The sequence below is a fragment of the Dipodomys merriami genome, unplaced genomic scaffold (assembly GCF_024711535.1).
Source record: "Dipodomys merriami isolate MVZ:Mamm:240054 unplaced genomic scaffold, mDipMer1.0.p SCAF_8, whole genome shotgun sequence".
NCBI lineage: Eukaryota > Metazoa > Chordata > Mammalia > Rodentia > Heteromyidae > Dipodomys > Dipodomys merriami.
Window position 1 is genome coordinate 59574605 of NW_027206401.1, and position 19224 is coordinate 59593828.

The window sequence follows — 19224 nt, forward strand, 5'->3', positions numbered from 1 at the left end:
GACTGTGGTCTGAGATTAGGCCGAATGAACAAAAGTCTTCAGATTCAAAACACAATCCAAACATGATAGCACACATTTGCAATCCTAGCTATAAAGGAGGTGTATGTAGAAACATTCAAATCCAGCCTCAGGGGAAAAATTGATTAAATACAAAATAAAGAATACGCTTTTGCTCTCTTGTAATTTTTAATGTATTGTTACACTCCTGAATTCACTTTGGAACTCTTTGGCCTATATAAAGCACCATGACATAGCCTGGTATTAAGAGAGCAGAGACCAATATCATGTAAGTTGAACATATGATAGATATGATTTCTCTAAACATTACTATCTCTTAGAGAGAAGTCAAAGAAGCCCCGGAGAGGGTAGAAGAGGCAGGTGGAGAGGGAGGTAAGCTGCAAAACAATCATTTTCTTTCAACTTTACCTTCAGGTTTGGAAGATGCATCACCTTTCTTCCAGAAGAACAAACTGTGAGGACCACAAAAATCCGTAAGACTTATCAGCAATGAGCAGTAGAAAAGCTGCTTTCATTTTTCCCCACCAAGACTAATAGCAAACATGTATATCACATCACAACCCAGCACATTCATAGCACTCAAATGTATATAGTACCCCCCACTGCACACACAAACGTGTGTGAGCTCATTTGTAGATATATGGAAAATGGAAATGATTTGTAAACCACTACTAGCCATCACCATGTGAGATGCTGAGTATCTATGCGCAGCTCTTTCTTTTCTTTCCCTTTCTTGTTTTCTCCTTTCTTTTTTTCCTTGATGACACTGTGCATGATTTTGCCTTTTTGTTTGGAAAGTTCTGGGGTCTGTTAGTATTCCAGTAATTTCTAGTGGGAAAGAACAAAGGATCTAGAGATGGAAAAAAAAAGCTTGCTCACTCATTTCTTCCTCGGGTAGTAAATCTTTTAATATTGCCTATCTTCGCATCCTTCAGAGAAGCTTTAACTACCTTAGTGGTGGGTGCTCAGTAGAATGTACTAACCAGATTTTCTAATTGTGGCATGGTGGCCTACCTGCATGTGGCATGTTCACTTCTGCTCACGCGTGTTCATCTCTAACCAGAATTCTACTGATGGGTGAAATCATTCTCTTTGCAAATTACTCTTACCTTCAATGCTGCCAGCAGAGGTTTGAGCTGATTTCCCAGATCCTGAAAAAAACCAAGGGTAGAAGGGAAATATTATAGATTGAGATGTTGAGATGTTATTTTCTTACATGGTTCCCAAGAATACCAACTCAAAAGAAACTAAACAAGACAAAGTTTACATTTGCAGAAAAGCACACCCCAGCCAAAACACCTAGCAAGCAAGCACACAGACCAGGCAGGCTGCCCCCTTTTTATCGCTAACCCCGAAGGCCCCGCCCCTCTGCTCACATTGGCTGAGCTCAGGTTCACAATCTGCAGAAGGATGTGATTTAATTCACAGGATGTAACAAACATTCAAGGAACTTCTAACAGGATGTCTTAAGTGCAGCAGGAAAAGGATGTAACTGAAATGTAATTAACAAAGCCCAAGCCACCTGGCCAAAGCAGGAACCTTTCAGAAAAACAATTCTTACAAGATTAACAGAAAAGAAACAAATTACTTTTATAGAATAGATGCTTTTCTCATAGAAAACACTCAATTCCCCATTCCTGCTCAGTCCCCATTCCTGCTCAGTCCCCATTCCTGCTCTTCTCAGTCCTGTGCAATCTACATCAAAAGAAAGATAACCATTTCTATTTTTCAACAGTTATTTTCAGCACTTGTAAAGGAACTAAGAGACCCAAATGACTCAATGTTTCACATAATCAACTTTGTCTAGTCACCTAGCAAGCTTCAAATTCATCACAAGTATTTTATTATGTGCAATAAAAATAATCACGAGTTTGTTTGCTGTTGTGAACTGACCATTTGGCCTTGAGAAGCATAATGAAGTCAATTGTGTGAGTCACTTTTCATCACACAGAAGAAAACAATTCATCTTACCCTTGTCATCAAAATCTTTACATCTCCATAAAGTAAAGCGGTTCAATGTAAATTGTTCTACTTAGCATCTTTATCATGTGTCTTATTAACAGTATCTTCCATGGCTTAAGGATACTGTCAGAGGGCTGGGAAGGTGGCTTAGTGGTAGAGTGCTTACTTTGTATGCATGAAGCCCTGGGTTCGATTCCTCAGTACCACATAAACACAAAAAGCCAGAAGTGGTGCTGTAAATCAAGTGGTAGACTGTTAACCTTGAGCAAAAGCTTCAGGGACAGCACCCAGGTCCAAAGTCAAAGCTCCAGGACTGGCAAAAAAAAAAAAAAAAGTCTTCCCAGACTTTGGGCTGGGAAGGTGGCTCAGTAGTAGAATGCTTGTCTTGCATGAATGTGGCCCTGGGTTCGATTCCTCAGCACCACATATGCAGAAAAAGCTGGAAATGGCGCTGTGGCTCAAATGGTAGAGTGCTAGTCTTGAGCTAAGAATACTGTCAGATTCTTGGCAAATTAACTCTTCCTAGATACCTTCATTATTACTATTATTTTAATGGGTAAAATTACTAACCTCAGCGTTTTTGCAGCTCTAAAGTAATAGATTGACTTTTATCATAGTTCTTCTGAGTATAATCACATTGTCACCTAGTGAATGCCTGAGAGTAGGTATCTATCAATCACAAGTGGGGAAACAGACATTAATTTGAATAGATTCTCATTGACTAGACAGGACAACATAAGCATTAAAAATGACAATAATGATAGAATTGGGCTGTAGCTCACGTCTGTAATGCAAGATATTCAAGAGGCTGAGATCTGAGGATAGAGGTTCAAATTTGAGACACTTGTATCTCCAATTAACCACCAAAATGCTGAAAATGGAGGTGTGGTACAATGCTAGCACAAAAGCTAAGGGAAGCACACAGGCCACTAGTTCAAGCGCCCCCCCCCAAATTAAGTATAAAGTACTTGCTACATATACATTCACATTAGTTAGCGTGTCCATCCTTACTCTTTTATTTCCCTTCCAATGAAATTGCACTCTGCTCCCATTAATTGAAGAGAAAAAAAAGGAGCTTAAAACAATGACACTGGGTGTCCAGAGGCGCCTAGTTGAACTGCGCATGCTCAGTCGCCAGGCAGATTTGTCCACGGAGTGGAAACCACACCAGCGCGTACGGGGGCGGGACGGACATGGGCGTGGCCTCGTGGAATTGAGAACGGGGCCTCAGCCAATGGAGCCTCGCGTCCGGCGGCCGGAGCTCCTCATTGGAGGATCGGCAGGCGAGCGAGTGGAGGGCCGGGGGCGGGAGGGAGCCGCTGGGGTGCAGGTCGGGAGGCCGGGCTGCGCGGTGCCACGTGCGGGCGGGAGCGGCGGACTGCACATCCAGGCGGCACCCGGCGGGGCGGCGGCGCCCGCGGACCCAGCCAGCGGCTTGTACTTTCCCCCCGCGACCACATAGTCATTATGCCGAAGAGAAAGGTAAGTCAGCCTAAAGGGAGAGCCGGGGAGAAGGCTGCTGCCCAGGCCTTCGGCGGTGCGCACGCACGGCTGGTCTGGTGGCGCGCGCGCGGGAGCAACTCGGGCCGGGCGCTCCCGGATGCCTGTTGCGGCCCTCGCCCGTCCCCGCTCCGCCCGTCCCCGCGTCCGTCCCCGGCGTCACGCCCTCCCCGGCCGGCCGCTCCCGGTTCGGGGGCCCGTCCTCCCGGGACGGGGTCCGCGGCCTCCGCGGGGCCGGGTTCTCCGCCCCCTCCGCGGGAGGAGTTCCCTCCGCGCCAACTCCGGGCCCCGCGGGCGGCGGGGAGGGGGAGAGAAACGACGGGACGGGAGGCGGGCTAGCCGAGGTCGGGGTGACCCCGGAGCCGGGCCCGCGGGGAGGGCGGGCGGGCCGCCCGGACCCCCACCCCGCGCCCACACCCTCCTCCCCGCGTCCGCCAGGCCGGACCCGCGGCGCGGGGCCTGGAGCGAGCAGGGCGCCGAGGGCGCGAGCGGGGCCGGGCCGGGGCCATCGCCTCTCCGGGGTCGGCAGGGAGGCCGCGGGGCGGGCGCTCCGGGTCCCTCCGGCCTCCGAGCCCAGGGAGCCCGCTCGGAGTCTCGCCTTCCGCTCCCCTTCGGTGTTCCCGCGCGGGTACCGAGGACCGCGCGTGGGGTCCCAGATGTGGCTCAGGGTCGGGGTTTCAAGCAGGCAGTGACCCAGTCAGGGAAGGGCAGGGTCCCCAAGAAAATGGGGATCTCAAGTCAGCCAGGAGGAATATTCGATTGGAAGCATGATTGCAAATAACAATATTCTCCATCAGAGACATGGTGGTGATGATGGTGGTGATGATGGTGGTGTGTGATTACATTATTTAAAAATATTAGAGTTTTAAAAATTCAGTACCATTTGCCTTCTTACTAAGAATTTGGGGCAAACATACCTTCTCCACTTATTTTTTTTTAAAGAAGGCATAGTAATTGAAGTAGTATTTTTAACGCTTAGTATTTAATGTGCTCCTACTCTGCACCATATGACTTGCATTCTTTTATTCATGTCTCAGAATAGGTTGATCAAGGATGGAGTTCATAAGCACAAAAACTATCTAAATCTCACCGACCAAGAAGCCGATGTGGCATATCCCAGAATCCTCTCCCAACTAGTCTTTGCTCCTCTTCCCTTGTGGAGGTGGTTGGAATTTAAGAATTAGGAAATAGGAAAGTGCTGGTGGCCTGAGAAGATGAGACTTGAGACTCAATATTTAAACTTAATTTCGAAAGCCCAAGGCTATTAAGGTGATAGCCTGATTTCCAGCGTTTTGTGGGTTGGGAACTCTAGTGGAATCAGGAGACAGTAAGTGATCAAGGTGTGAGTTAGAAGACAACTAGTTCACGTTTTCATTCAGGTATGAATCTAGATGTAACACAACAACAATAAAAATGAGATATGAGCACAATAAAGGGGGAAGCTGGGAGAGAAACAGTGGGAAGAGAGAAAGAAGAAGATACTGAGAGGTAGCAGGAGCAGAGTGAGAACACACAACATGAAAATAACAGTGAAATTTATTACATACTCTTTGAAAAAGGGGAATCCAGATGCAGGTATTAAAAGGTATAATGAGGAGATGAATCTGCTTGAAATACATTCTATGCCTCTGAGAATGTCCTGATGATGCCTCTTTATACCATTAACATATGCTAATAAAAATGAGTTACAGGGTGAGTTGGTGCTACTTCCCCTGCCCCGGGAATGATTACCTGTGTAGATAAACAGCAAATTAGATGTGTGTCCCCTATGTGCCAATAAGTAGACCATGGCTTTTGAGGGCCATGCTGAGAAAATGCGGCATCCTCTAACAAAATGTGTTTTTGTGGTTAGCTGAGGGTGGATGGTGATAGCTCTCTGGTACATCCCTGGAAGGCCCATGGCTGCCTACCAAGAATCCTGGCCCTGGGGAACACCTAGGTACAGGCTCCTGTGTGTGCCCTTCAGGACTCTGGTCATTCTTCAAGAAGGAACTCTCTTTAATTAATAGGAAGGCTTTATGCTTGTATCTGAAGCCCAAGGACCTGGGTTGTTCATCTGTCTTAGCTTTTGGAGTACCAAGAAACTACCAAAGCATACATAGATGACTCCACAATGTTGTTTTCCTTGACTAAAGAACCACCCTTTGTGCATTATATACATCGCTTTCAAACTGCCACCCTTTAGCCCAGCACTGGTGGCTCACACCTGTAATCCTAGCTACTCAGGAGGCTGAGATCTGAGGATCATGGTTCAAAGCCAGCCTGGGCATGAAAGCCTATGAGATTCTTCCTCCAGTGATCCATAAAAAAAGCCAAAAGTGGTAATATGCTAGCCTTGAGCAAAAAAGGTCAGGGATAGTGTCCAGGCCCTGATTTCCTGCCCTAGGATGGTCATGCATACATGCACACACATATACTTCCCTTCATACCTTTTTTTTTTTCCATCTTAGCTTTTTTGTCTCACCTTTCCGTGGAAATCAAGAAATACTATTTAATTAGTTTCTAAGTTCTGCAGAGCAAAAAGTGATAACAAAGTCAGGGAGATGTGGAATCCTGGCCCTGTTTTAAGGCTGTCAGGCCCCCACAGCTTGTTCTGCAGCTGTGTGCATGCTGTGAAGTATGTAGACCTGCATCACAAAGGCTGTGGGAGAGACAAGGAGATGGTTTGAGGTTGGGATAGTCCTGAAAGGTGGGAAGAACTCCCGTGCACAAAGAGAAAATCAGTCATGTTCTCTTTTCAGGCATTTGAATATCTCTAATTATATCTCAACATGACTAAATGTGTTACACAACTTCAAGGTCATAATATCTTCCATTTTTATGTAAGATTATATATTTAGAACTGGTGATATGTATATGAATACACCCACAACTATACATGTGTTATATCTGTGTGTGTGTGATAGTTAAACCTGATTTTGTGTCCAGTATTGAGACTTGAACTCAGGGCCTGGCACTTGTGTGTCATTCTCCACTCAAGGTTGAAGATCCACCATTTGAGCCACATGGCCTTTTTTTTTTTTTTTTGCTGGTTCATTGGAGATAGGAGTCTCATGGACTTTCACCTTCCTGAGTAGCTAGGATTAAAAGCATGAGCCACCAGTGTTCAGCTTAAATACAACAATTTTTTTATAAAGGAACTCTGTGTTAGGTTTTGGAGCACAATAGAACCTAGCATTGTGATCTGTTTTTAAGTTTGTAAAGGCTACAGTTGCGTCTCCTTGGCTATATACTGCGTAGGGAACGAGCAAAAGAGCAGGAAAAGGATGAATGGCAGAACAGTGAGTGGCTGAGTTCTAAGCTGTTCTGGTCACATGACCACTAGTGCCTGCAGTAGTCATGTTGTCTAGTGATGATCTAGTGTTTCACAAAGAAGCAGAGGCCAGGGAGGCCTGGGATCATTGGCTTGGCCTGAGAGCATCAGCGAACTAGTTGCCGCATCTTTTGTACTGTTGCTGTCCTTATCCTTGAAGCATTGTGCTAAGAAGGTGAGCACTTGCGGAATGTGTGTGTGTTGGAGAGACACACAGTGTTGAGGGGTATAGACACTCTGAAGCAGTGTAGGTAAGAATTTGCTTTTCAATTTGAATTTTAAGCTTTTGTATTTTTTAATCAGTTGTGGGGCTTGAACTCCTGCCTGAGCACTGGCACTGAACTCTTTGCTTCAGGCTAGTGCTCTACCACCTGAGCTACAGCACCACTTCTGGTTTTCTGGTGGTTAATTGCAGGTAAGAGTCTCACAGACTTTCCTGCCTGTGGTTGGCTTCAAACTGTGATCCTCAGATCTCAGCCTCCTGAGTCACGAGAATTACAGGTGTGAGTCACCAGTGCCCAGCTAATTTTAAACTTTTAGAAAATCATCTTCAAGTAATTGTAAAAAGGAGTAGGCATTAATTTTTTGTCAGTTGTGGGGCCTGAACGTGGGGCCTGGGTGCTGTCCCTGCACTTTTCAGCTTAAGACTAGTGCTTTACCACTTGAGCCACAGCACCACTTCTGGCTTTTTCTGCTTATGTGGTGCTGAGGAATCGAACCCAGGGCCCCATGCATGCAAGGCAAGCACTCTACCACTGAGCCACCTTCCCAGCCCAGGCGTTAAATTTCTTTACCAGAAAAAGATTTACTGAAGATGATCTTAACTTACCATGAAGTCCATGTATACACTTCAGCCACATGCCCCGTGTGTCACTCCTGTAATACTAGCTACTCAGAAAGCTGAGATCTGACAATTACGTGTGAAGCCACCCGGGGCAGACAAACTGGAGATAGCCACTTAACCAGCAAAAAGTGGGAAGTAGAGCTTTGGCTCAAGTGGTAAGAGTGCCAGCCTTGAGAGAAACAGCCAAGTGAGAGTGTAGGACCCTCACTGTATCATTCAGTGGTGTGCAATAAATTAGGAAGTTGTTCAGGTACTCCCACAGTGTAGTTTCAAAGCTTTGTGGAAACCTCAACCTCGTGTTTATATCCAGCATCTACTACTGCATCTACCCCACAGCATACTTTTATTCTTAATTTTGTAGATTTGCCCTTTGGGAAATTTTACAAAAAAAAGTCTTGCTCAGTGTGTATTTTTTTGAGGTCCATATGGTAGCTTGTTATTACATTCTTCGTGTGTGTTTGTGTGGGTGTGTGTGCGTGCGCATGTGTGTGTGTGCACACATGTGCTAACACTGGAGCTTGAACTCAGGACCTCAAACTCTTACTTGGCTTTGTTGCTCAAGGCTGGCACTTTACCAGCTGAACCACAGCTCTACTTCTTCTTTTTGGTGGTTAATTGGGTACAGGAATCTCTCATACTTGTTTGCCTATGCTAGCAGTGAATTAGGATCCTCAGATCTCAGCCTCCTGAGTAGCTAGGATTACAGGTGTGAGCCACTGGCTCCCAGCAGTATTTAACATTTTATTTTATTTTATTTTTATTTTTAATTTTGGAGTGATTCAATATATGTGGTGCTGAGGAATCGAACTCAGGGCCTCAGGCATGCAAGGCAAGCGCTTTACCACTGAGCCACCTTCCCAGCCCAGTATTTAACATTTTAAAGAAACTTCGAGACTGTTTTCCCAAGCATATGAAAGTTGCTTCTTGCTCAAACCTAGTACTGTGATGTATTTCTGCCTATAGACATTGGTGACTTTTATATATTTTAAGTTTATATTTCTTCAATAATGTTCTTGTGTTAGCGAATTTCATGTGTATCTTAAGTTCATTGCCCATTTTAAAGTTGGATTGTTGGCTTGTTACAGTGACATGTGAGATAAGAGTCAAATGTATGAATTTTACATTCTTTTATTTTCCTTTGATCCGAGACTGGGACTCAAACTCAGTACCCGAAGCTGTTGGTCAGTGGCTAGTGCTCTACCAAACTGAGCCCTGCTTCCAACCCATTTTTACATACTTTCTTTGCTAGTCTTGAGCTTTACTTTTTTTTTCTTTTTCTTGGGAAAGCTGGTACTGGGATGTGAACTCTGGGCCTCATTGTCTTGCTCTGTTTTTCACTAAAGGCTGGAGCTCTACCACTTGAGCCATACCTCTACTTTGCTGGTTAATTGGAGATAAAGAGTCTCTCGACTTTGTCTGCCCTGGCTAGCTAGGGACTGTAATTCTCAAATCTCAGCCTCCTCGGTAGCTAGGATTATATGTGTGAGCCGCGGTGCCTAACTCATTTTTGTTTTTCCTGGTATCTTTTGAACAATAAAATAATCCTTATCCACTCAGTGATATACCTAACCTAACACCACAGATATCTTCTAGAAATTGTACAGTTTTAGTTGTTGTATTTAGATCTGTGACCCATTTTGAACTAATTTTGTGGGTGAGATGAAATATTTAATTCCCCTTTTTAAAAATGTGAATACCCCCAGCACTATTTGCTTATATGACCCATCTTTTTTGCTGGGTGCTGGTGGCTCACACCTGTTAGCCTAGCTCCTCAGGAGGGTGAGATCTGAGGATCATGGTTCAAAGCCAGCCAGGGCAAAGAAAGTACATGAGACTCTAACCTCTCAAAACCTGAAGTAGAGCTGTGGCTCAGAGTGGTACAATATTAGCCTTGAGCAAGAGCTCAGGGACAGCATGCAGGCCATGAGGTAATCCCCATGACCAACTCAGTTCATCATCAATGTAAAGCTTTATTTCTGGATTGTCCATTGTATAAAATTATATTAGGTGAAGTAAGCCAGGCCCAAAGAAACATAGGTCCCATGGTTTCCCTTATATTCTATTATCTACAAGTCTATCTTGATACCAGTACTAAACTATCTTGATCACACTGGCTTTGTAGTATAATCTTACATCTGGTAGTACCAGTCCTATGCTTTGTTCTTTCTTCTAGGAGACCCTTTATTTTAGAATCGGCTTCTGAATTTCTACCCCTTCCCTCCCCAAAAAAATACCCTTCTATGATTTTGATAGGGATTGATTTGAATGTATAAACTACTTGAGAATTATCTTTGTAGCAATATTGAGTGTCACAGTCTGAATGTAAAAGGATCTGACATCCATAAATATTTGAGTTTAATTGAGTTATGCATTGCTATGGAACCTGTATTTGAATAAAACTCAAAAATGACAGGGCTGTACATGTTATTTATTCTCTCCGTGTTAAGCATTTATCGAGTACCACCTTTATGCAAGATTTTATCACCTTGGGAAATTGCATGTAAGTACTGTTTAGTTTTGTTTTGTTTTCATCCCATTTTAGAGTGAATGAGATTATCCTCTGTTGTTAAAAGAATGTCTGGTCTGACAGGATGGGTGAGCACAAGCCACAGTATTCATAAATCATGACAAACACAGTCATGAACCATGAAGGAGGAACACTATGAGCTATAAGCATTCAAACATCTGGCCAAACTCAGTGTTCAAAGAAGAAATGTTGGTAAGCTGTTGTCTTGTTAAGAGCTAGGGATGATAGCTTTTTGATCTTTGTTGTTTTTTTAGTTTGTTTTATTGTAAAGGTGATGCATAGAGGGGTAACAGTTATATAAGTCAAGATATTGAGTACATTTCTTTTTGAAAAGTATCACTCCCTCCCTCATTTTTTCCTACTTTTTTCCCTCCAGACCCTCTGCCCCCTATATTGTATAGTTCATTTCTAATGTTGTATCTAGTGAGTGCCGTTGTTGAATTAGCTCACCCTTTGTCCCACCATTTCTGTGCTTTCCCTTCCCCTCCCGAAATCAGATAAACTTATACAAGACAAAGGGTACAGAAATCAAAACCAGTGACAGAAGGGAATAAATAAAAGAAAAAAGAAATAACTGCAAACAGTACAATAAAAAAAATGTCATTTCCATTTCCTGACTAATTAGTTTTTTAAGTGTTGTTATCTGGAGCCATAATTCTAAGTTGATGCAGATTACTTGATTGTTTTTACACAGGTTATTATTCCTGTTCCTAATTAATTTTGATTTTGTTGTGTAATCCTTCTGATCTGACATGACATCTTTTTGAAGGCTTTGGTCTTTTATTCCCCATAACCCTTAATGGAAATGCTGTAGATGATTGTTGAAAAGTTAATAAATGAATTATTGTCAGGGTAAGAAAGTAATCAGTTGAAAAATAGCTCATACTTTCCCTTCTAGAGCCCCATATGTTTCCAGCTTTCCTTGTATAGTAACTATATAGGGCAGTTTACTTAACCTTTCATGAAATTTGTGTTCCTAATTTCCAAAGACATGGTATCCTGAGCTGTAAATAATAAATATCCTACTTCATAGTCTTGTGGGAATTAAAATGAAATGGTAGTGTACATGTCCAAGCAAATGAAATGGTAGTGTACATGCCCAAGCATGGGCTGAGCAGCTGAAGAATGCCCATTGTTGTGATTAGGGTATTAATTATGAAGAGAACCATAATGTGTCAGAACTGGTGACTTAAGAGGCTCAATCCTAACTGCTCAGGAGGTAAGACCTGCAAATTGTGGTTTGAAGCTAGCTCAGGTAGATACTCTTCAAGACTCTTATCTGCAGTTAGCCAGATAAAAGCCAGAAATGGAGGTATAACCCAAGTAGTAGAGTGCCAGTCTTGAGTGGACAAAGCCTAGCAAGAGCTCAAGGTCCTGAGTTCAGGCCTAATTATTGGGGTGTGTGTGTGTGTGTGTGTGTGTGTGTGTGTGTGTGTGTGTGTGTGTGTGTGTGTGTGTGTGTGTGTGTGTGTGTGTGCTTATACACACATGTACACCTACACACACAGAACTACAATGAAATAGTAGGCTCTAATAAACTTCCAGATTCACTGGGTGCTGGTGACTCATGCTTGTTATTCTAGCTACTCAGGAGGCTGAGATCTGAGGATCTTGGTTCAAAGCCAGCCCGGGCAGGAAAGTCTGTGAGACTCTTATCTCCAGTTAACCACCAGAAAAGGAAGTGGCGCAGTGGCTCAAAGTGGTAGAGCAGTAGCCTTGAGTGGAAAAAGCTCAGGGACAAGTCCTGTATTCAGGCCCAACGACTGATGAAAACAAACCTTTCAGCTTCATCTTGCAGGACAAATGGCACCTGCATTGGAGAGGAAGCAGGCAGATCCCACCCGGGACATCTGATGGATGATAGTTATAAAAGTCCTTGCTTGATAACAACATAACTGCATTGTTTTTAGAAGAACACAAACTAGTACGTTTTTTACATGGTTAATTTTTCTGCGAAAAGAAAGTTGAAAAATATCTCCATATAAAGATTAAACTGCTTTGGCAAATCAGTTCAATACTCTTCCTTTCCTTTATTCTCCCCCACCCCCAACCCCCCAAAAAACCCCACTGCTTTTTTTTAAACCAAAGTTAAATAAATATTCCATTTCTCTGCTGGGTACAATTTGGAAGTGGTGACTAAAATAAATAGCATTTGAACTGTCCACTTTCCTACGATCTAGTATGTTGAAGTATGATGTTAGTCTCCTGAGTAATTGAAAACTCAGAGTTGAAAATAAACCAGATCAAAATGTTGAATACTCTTTTTTTCTTGCTATTCATTTTGCTTTTTCAGTCAAATCAATCGTGGGTTGTTGGGGATGGTATTTATTAAATCCAGTAGTTGTCTATCTTTTTTTTTTTTTTTTTGGTCTGTCAGTTATAGGGCTTGAACTCTGGGCCTGGGTATTGTCCCTCAGCTCGTCAGCTAAAGGCTAGTGTTCTACTACTTGAGCCACAGCGCCACTTCTGGTTTTCTGGTGGTTAATTGGAGATTAGAGTCTCATGGGCATTCCTGCCCAGGCTGGCTTTGAACTGTGATCCTGAGATCTCAATCACTTGAGTAGCTAGGATTACAGGCATGAGCCACGGGCACCCGGCAGTCTTCTATCCTGTGGGCACATCTAGAAATAAAGCCATGTAAATGTGCTCAAGGCAAAGGCCTCCATCAGTCACACAGAAAGCAAACACTGTGCCTCTGTCCTCTGGTAGGAATGGGGAAGATGGTGAAGGGTTTCAAATTGGTCCCAAAGTTTAATATTTTAGGAGGAATTAGTGGCTGTAATTGAAATATCTGTATTATAATCTTCCAAATTTAAGTAGCACTAGTGAATGTGTATGAACCAGATCTGAGCTTTGTGTTTTCCACTCATTAGGCACCTACCTTATTTAAATAGAAATGTAGGAAATTATTAGGAATCAACATATATACAAGATATTGTGCTGTAATTGTATGTTTTACTGTTTGTGGAAGCAGCCCTGTACATAGATGAAGTGCTCTCTGTATGGGAACTCTGTATCAAGTCTTGGCATTCTTCTCTTCACATTGCATTAGTTGGATGAACTGCTGACCTTACCTAAGGTCAAGATACATTATTTGCATTGTTGTATCCTATCATTTTTATATATAATCAGGACTCATGCTCTGTGATCAGGGACTTGTATTCTCTTCAAATTCGGTCTTGATTATTTTAACTCATGAAAAGAAATAGAAAATCTACACTTGGCTTTTCGTAGATTTTCTCTATTTTCCCTTCTCTTTAGCTGTAATTTGTGATTTTTCACTTTTAGGCAATTAAATTCTGCGTTGTAGGCATTCTGAGGAGGAGGCATGGTTTATGTGGGAGATTATGTACCGGAGAGTTGAGGTATTTGGAATGTGAAGCTTTGAAGCATTCTAGCTGGGCACTTGGTGGAACCTGCCTGTAATCCCAGAACTCTTTAGGCACAAGCAGGAAGTCCAGGAGTTCAAGGTCACACTAGGAAACATAGGAAAATAATATTTCAAAGTCAACAACAGGAAGATTCCTTCCAAAGCTTCTTAGGTTTCCATTTGCGCCTTAAAAAAATTGCATTATTTTAACCTACTTTTCATTGCTCATTTTACCTCTCAAATACAAGGTTTAATTTTAAATTTCTTCTTTTAGTGGTCATTTGTAGAGCTCATCACAACTACCTGACTGGTTTTGCGAAAGTTCCTTGAGTATCACAATTGTATGTCGTTTTTGCTAGATGGTGATTCATATCTGGACAATAGAAAAATAAAGCCTAGTACCATGTCAGATCGCTTGATTTCTTTGAATTTGTAACATGAGAATATTAAGACTGGCTCTTTTTATCTCATGATACTGAGAAGATAGCAAATGCAACAGCAATTCAAAGGCACATTGAAAAGCCGGGAGCCAGGGGCTCATGCTTGTAGCTGAGATATGAGGATCCCGGTTCAAAGCCAGCCTGGGCAGAGGAATCTGAGAGACTGTTAGCTCCAGTTAACTAGCAGAAGGCCAGAAGTAGAGGACAAGGCCTTGAGTTCAAGCCTTAGTACATGTGTGCGTGCATACACATACACAAACAAACACATACACACACACTAAAAAAAGTGCTATAAAATGAGTTCATGTTTTGTCTTTAGTTTTGAGTGATACCAAAAAAAAACCCAGCAACACAAAATTTAGATCTATATCTATGACCATTTAACAACTCAGAATAGTAAAAGTTATGTTTCTTACCATGTCTTTTTTTTTTCTGGTTTGTTGTGGGGCTTGAACTCTGGGCCTGGGCTCTTCAGCTCAAGGCTAGCTCTCTATCACTTTGAGCCACAGTGCCACTTCGGGTTTTCTGGTGGTTAATTGGAGAAAAGAGACCTACCTGGGCTGACTTTGAACTGTGATCCTCAGATCTCAGCCTCCTGAGTAGCTAGGATGATAGGTGTGAGCCACTGGCGCCCTGCTTCATCACGTGTCTTTTTAGTTTGTTAATTCAGGAGGGTGGTAAGTGAGACGCTTCTGTAAGCCCCCGTGTCCATCCTGTGTGCCTTGGCTAGGGCCACAGCAGAAGGTGTTTCCCAACCTGAAAGCTCTTTGCTATCTGTACCCCACATCTGAGGCCCTTGGTGAACCCCAGCTGCTTGAATGCTGTGCAATGAAGAGTCTGAACTTTCTTCAACTTATCAGGAAGATAAGGCTGAGTCATCTGGACGTGTTCCTATGTGCCCGGCCTTGATTCTGTGCTTCTAACATGGTGGAACACTGGTGTCCATCCTCCCAGGACTGCCGTGAGGAAAGCACTGGACCACATCCATGCAGACTCCATCTATGTTGCTCCTGTCCTCTGCTCCCTTGCCTCATCCTTTTCCCTGAGATGCAGCTGCGGTGATAAACACGCACCGGAGGCACGAAGGCCCAGCTCCTTCCTCTTGTACTGGTGAAGAAATTGAGGCCCAGAGTCAAGTGTGAACCACACAGGAATTTAGGCTCAGCTGGGTTTTTTCCTCCACAATCCTATCTGTGCAGACCCATGTACATGGAAAAGGGTACAGAATAGTTCAAGCTATTTCTCTTGTCTCAAATATATTACTCATATATTATGAATTATCTATTACTCTAGTAAAATTTCACTTGAGCATGCCTTTTTTACTTTTATCTTTTATGAAAAGGTAAAATTCTCTCTTCTCTTTGGTTATCTAGATGAAATACATTCCCTCTAAGTAATTCTCAGAAGAGAGTTCTTGTTTTGAGTTCATCTAAAGTCTTTGTGTGTATGTGTGTGTGCGTGTGCACGTGTGTGGTATGTGCCAGCACTGGGGTTTAAGTGCAGTATTTGTCACTTGGCTTTGTTATTCAAGGCTGACACTCTACCACTTGAGCCACAGCTCTACTTCTGCCGTTTTTGCTGGTTAATTGGAGATAAGAATATCCCAAATTTGTTCACCCAGGTGGCTTCAAACCTTGATCCTCAGGTCTCAGCCTCCAACCCAAGTAGCCAGGGTTACAGGCCTGAGCCACAGGGTTCATCTTGGAATGACTGTTATCGTGAAGAGCTGGAGAGTTGGAGCAGGCATACTGGTTTTCAGTGATCTTAGACAATTTGGGTTCATACCTGGTGAAATTGTTGAGCCAAGCTGAGGAAGAAATGGTAGTCAAGAAATATGATACAGCCGTCTTTGTTAATGCACTATGATCTGGCACATTCAAAGATTACTTAGAAAGACAATACAGGCACAGAATAACCAACAATAAATCAGAGCTGGAGGCATAGCTCAAATGGTAGATCAATGGCTGAGCAGGGAGGAGGCCCTAAGTTCAGATCCCAGCACCCTCAGAATAAGACACTGCAGGGCAGGGCATGCTGGCTCACTTATATAATTCCAGATACCGGGGAGGTGGAGATTGAGAGAATTGTGGTTCAAGGCCAGCCTGGGCAATAGTTAGCACGACACCATCTCAACCAGTAAATCCAGAATAGTGGTGCATGCCTGTCACACCAGCTATGCAGGAGGCATACATGATAGATAGTTGTTCAGGAGGGCTGGGCATACATATAAGGCCTCATTTGAAGCCTAACCAAGGCAAAAAGGTTCTCCTGCTTAATTCAAGTGGTAGAGGGCCTACAGAGTAAGCACAAAGCTCTGACCAGTCCTACAAAAAAATGAATAAAAATTAAATATGCAGTGCAACACTGGAGGATTTGAAACATGGAACCCATAGGGTGAATGAAAAGCACTCTAGATGTTAAACACAGTCTGTGTGGCTTTGAATAAAATCACCAGTGTCTTTCATATGTCCTGGAAATATTTTCATCTCAAGGGAACTACCTGTTACTTTAAAAAGAAAAAAAACCTCATAAGAATTTCATGGGCAATAACTTCATTTATGAGGAAAATTTAATCTTGTATGAATCAAGTGGTTATGTGTTAAATTGAGCTGAAAGGTGACAGAATTAGACAACTTTCAGTCTTTCTTGGTGAGTTTATTTGAACTTTAGTGTCCAAATAACTGGCAAGCTCATCATTGGAATGATAGGTACATTTTTTTTTCTTTGAAGTCTAGGCTTGGGTTTTTTTTAAAAAAGAAATTTGGAGTGGTAAAAATAAAACTATTGGCCAGCAAGTGGGAGAGAAATCACCTTGATGTAATAGATACTTTTCCAGATAGAAGAAGCACTTGAGGGCTCCTCCCCGGAGTTTTAGCATGCTGGCACAGATGACCGGGGCTGCAGATGGAATCTGTTTTATGACTGTTGGCAAGTGGTCACTTGAGTTTCCTAAGTGCTCTGGGCTTTCAGCTAATTCACTGAAGTTGTAAAGTTACAGCCCTGGTTGCCTGCACTCTTAGAAGTACAAGTCTGTCGGTGCCAGTGACTGATGCCTGCAATCCTCGCTAGTCAGGAGGCTGAAATCTGAAGATACTGGTTCAAAGCCAGCCCAGGCAGACAAACCTGAGAGCTTCTTAACTCTCATTAGCCAGCAGAAATTCAGACCTGGAGATGTGGCTTAAGTGGTAGAGCACCAGCCTAATTTTAAAAAAGCCAAAGGACGGTGTCTAGGTCCTGAGTTCACATATCCTAGTACTGGCATAATAAAATATTCAAGTTAGCTTCTGTAGGAATAGATCAGTAAAGGATTTTGCCTCCGTGAGCCTTAGCATTCTAGATGTTTGAACCCTGCTGTGTTCCCACCCTCCACACGGCCTGTATGCCTGCATTCTAACCACGAAGCAATTACTCTGGTGTATCTGCCCAAGGCTAACCCTCTACCACTTGAGCCACACCTCCACTTTCTGCTTTTTGGTAGTTAATTGGAAATAACAGACTTTTCTGCCTGGGCTGACTTTGAACTATCATCCTCAGATCTCAGCCTCCTGTATAGCCAGGATTGTGATGATAGGTATGAGCCACCAGCACCTGGCCAACTTGACATACCTTGATACACATTGGCTTGCATGGATGCCACATGTTTAGCTCAAGAAGGCTCAGTGGTAGAGTGATTGCCTCATACGTACGAGGCCCTGGGTTCGATTTCTCAGCACCACATAAGCAGAAAAGGCTGGAAGTGGCGCTATGGCTCAAGTGGTAGAGCGCTTACCTTGAGCTGAAATGCTGAGAGACAGCGTCCAGGCCCAGAGTTCAGGCCCCATGACCCAGGGGGAAAAAAAAAAGGAAAAAAGAAAGCATCTAACTCTCCTGATTCAATGGAAGACACTAGAATCTACAGAACATCGGCTCCTTAGAACCATTAGGACCCCTTAGGGCCTGGAACAAACCCATTGGCCTCCATTGGGATGAACACAAACCTCAGTGGGCCGCCACCCTTCCCTCCACCCAGGAGCCATCACACTCTGCTTCATCTCACCTTTCTGGGAGTGTATTGTCTAGCTCGAGTCATAGAACAGAGGTTCTGGCTTGTGTCTGGCCAGTTACCTGCTTGCTGTGCAGTGGCCCTGGGTCAACCGCGTTCAACTTAAAATAATCCTGCCAAAGCTCAGGTCCTCACTTGGCCAGATCTGTGTTCTGAGCCAGCTGCCGGGGGCCAGTCTCTCCCCTGTGCCCTTGCCCTCTCTCTGTGGTGACCCTAGCCAACTTGCTGGCTCGCAGGTGCCACCCAGGCCTAGCAGGTAGGTGTGTGGACATTTTTGTTGGGCCATTCTGGTTTTCATCCTGTTGCCTCACCCTCCATTTCAGCCCACCAGCGGGTTGAGCTGCATCTAAATCATCTGCCTTCCTTCCCGCCTTTATTTGTCCTTTATTCCTCAGATACAACACAGGACAGAAAATGGCGAGCTTTCCTACCATTCCTCCTCCTTCCTGTCTTGACCTCCTCGCTGTAAGGGTTTCTGGGAAGGAGGTTTGTGATGGGTCAGACTGCAATGGTAGATCCTCCCAAAGGGGTATACCTATTAAAACCTACGCAGCCAAACCAGGGGACCACTTGGTAGACAATCTGATGGCAAGAAAGACTGTAAGACTGTTGAGTATAATTCCATGTGTCATTCAGAAAACTCCTTAAGAGCTTGCATATTTTCTGTCATATAACATCAGTGGACTACTTCACAAGTTACGAGATTATTTCTGCAACCTTTCTCACTTGATCCTAAACAAAACCCCTCTGATTTCATTATCACCTGTCATTCATGGATGGCTGGAGACAGATAGCCTGTGTGTGATCAAGCCACTGTCCTGTTTCATACGGCTGTTCATATCCTGCGTGTTCTGCGCAGTCATACATGACCCCAGAGGAACTGTGCATGAGCTTGCTAATGGAAAGCCACGTGGAGAGATCGCCAGAGAACTCAGCTATGTCTATACTTGAAGTTCTTCACATTTGAAGTAATTGACATTTCCAAAAACTGTTTTTCCCTAATCTCCTTTCCCCTCTCTCTTCTTGAGGCTTGAACTCAGGGCCTAGGCACTATCTTTGAGCTTTTAAATTAAGTCTAGTTAGCACTCCACCACTTTGAGCCACAGCTCTATTTCTGGTTTTGGTGATTAATTGGAGATTAGAGTCCCATGGGACTTTTCCTGCATGGGCTGGCTTTGAACCTTGGTTCTCAGATCTCAGTCTCTGCG

The 19224-nt window shown here is 43.6% G+C and overlaps 1 protein-coding gene across 1 annotated transcript in view; it reads left to right on the plus strand.

Annotated features, from left to right (window-relative positions):
- The first annotated feature begins 3297 nt into the window (after window positions 1-3297).
- The window catches only part of Hmgn3 (high mobility group nucleosomal binding domain 3), a 30522-nt gene continuing 14595 nt past the window's right edge, over window positions 3298-19224 (plus strand). The window contains exon 1 of the mRNA XM_070010941.1: window positions 3298-3462. Coding sequence (XP_069867042.1) covers window positions 3448-3462 — 15 coding nt within the window. The 5' untranslated portion in view covers window positions 3298-3447. The remainder of the gene's footprint in view (window positions 3463-19224) is intronic.